We start from the raw sequence: 1,751 nt of genomic DNA, 5'->3' as shown, positions 1-1,751 counted from the left end.
TCTCACTAACCAAGTAACTGAATTCAGTTTCAATGAAAATGACTCTAATCTGTTATTTAGTTTCCTTTCTGTTGTCTTATAATGTTTCGGCCCATCGTTTGCTGTTTCTTATAATTATTTATAAACATTATTTTCAGGATTTTAATGGAAGATTATTGCGTGGAATTTTTCATGTTTTACCATCAAAGAAAGATTATCCTGATTATTATCAGGTTATTATGGAACCTATAGATCTCTCTATGATTGAAGCCAAAATTAAAGCTGAAAAGGTTTGGTTCTTTTCTTATTAAGATCGAGAAAGGAAATGAAGAAAATTAGTGAAACAAAAAAACTGAAACTTTAATTGGGGTGTCATGAAAACTGGTGAAAATCAAGGAGTTTTTAGTATTACCTAGATATTAAGTTTAACTTTAATATTTTTTTTCAGTATTTAACTGAGCAGGCGTTACTTAGTGATTTTGAACTGATGTTTAATAATGCTAGACATTATAATGAAGAGAAGTCACTGGTCTATCAGGATGCTAATACATTAGAGCGTGTATTAAAAGCAAAAGTAAGAAGTATGGGACCACTGACACCTAAGAGTATGGGAAGGTGAGTTTTAATATACGTCATTATGGAATATTACAGTCAATTAATCAAATTTGAATTGAAATGTATTGCAAAGTAAGTTTAGTTGTTGATCAAACAATTATTTTCTGATTAATAGTGTTGGACCTCATATGGAAATTTTCTTTTAGAATTATGTAAAGATATGTTACACCACCGATTCATAACTCCTAAAGTTTCTATATGTCAAACCTTTTTAACCCCAGTCATGAAATAATGAAAATTGACAATAAATTACATCGATCAAATCATATCACTTAACAGTTTTCTAAAGCTGTGAAATTGAACTAAAAAGGAAAGGTTGGTAGTGAGCTAGGGTAGAAAGTTTACTACTATTAGATTATTATAATTCAGAAAGTGAAAACAGTTGAAATATTTGGTATTTGTTGTAGGAAAAAGAACAGATCATTTTCTCCACTAGATGAGAAATTACAAGAATTATATGATACAGTTAGAAATGCTAGTGATAAATCTGGTCGTGAATTGGCTACACCATTTATTAAATTACCATTAAAAGCTGTAAGTTTTGGCAATAAATTGAAGTTTTCCTCAACTTCATTCCCAAACTACAAATTTCAAGGGTAGGGTGGGTTTTTTTTGCAAAATGAAATATAACTTGTTTAAATTTTTAAATATAAAAAGTCAGTGGAGGTCTATGTCAAGCTATAGATAGAGAATCTTAAACAGGTGGTTATATATATGAAATTTATGAAATGAGATGAATATTTAATCTAGCAATGAATTTCACAAAGTTCATGTTACACGTTTTGTTTACCTTGTCTGGTAAGCTATCTTTTTTGGTATTAGGAATATCCTGATTATTATGAAGTAATTAAGAAGCCAGTAGACTTACAAAGAATACAACAGAAACTAGTTACACATTGTTATGATTCATTAGAAGATATGGTTGCTGATTGTGTTCAGATGTTTGATAATGCCTGTAAATATAATGAACCTGATTCATTAATATATAAGGTACTGTATTCAAACTTCCAAATCTCCTGATTTTATTCTAAGCATGGCAAATAAAGCTTGAAGAAATTGCATTTTAACATTTAAGGGTTTTTTAGTTTTTTTTTTGTTGAATCATTTTAATTATAAATGTTTAAATTGTTATATGATACACTAGATATTACAATTAG

General features: G+C 28.6%; 1 protein-coding gene across 1 annotated transcript; it reads left to right on the top strand.

The window, feature by feature from the left end:
- Positions 1-38: 38 nt before the first annotated feature.
- Positions 39-1,614, top strand: LOTGIDRAFT_227755 (hypothetical protein; the record flags this gene model as incomplete). The annotated part of the gene is made up of 4 exons (XM_009065338.1): positions 39-269; positions 428-594; positions 1,002-1,128; positions 1,417-1,614. 4 exons carry the CDS (start codon positions 39-41, stop codon positions 1,612-1,614), a joined length of 723 nt encoding a protein of 240 aa, XP_009063586.1.
- Positions 1,615-1,751: the final 137 nt, after the last annotated feature.

Source organism: Lottia gigantea (genome assembly GCF_000327385.1).
Source record: "Lottia gigantea unplaced genomic scaffold LOTGIsca_6945, whole genome shotgun sequence".
In the NCBI taxonomy this organism is placed as follows: domain Eukaryota; kingdom Metazoa; phylum Mollusca; class Gastropoda; family Lottiidae; genus Lottia; species Lottia gigantea.
Note: the sequence above shows the minus strand (reverse complement) of the source record. Positions and strands in the feature narration are given on the sequence as shown.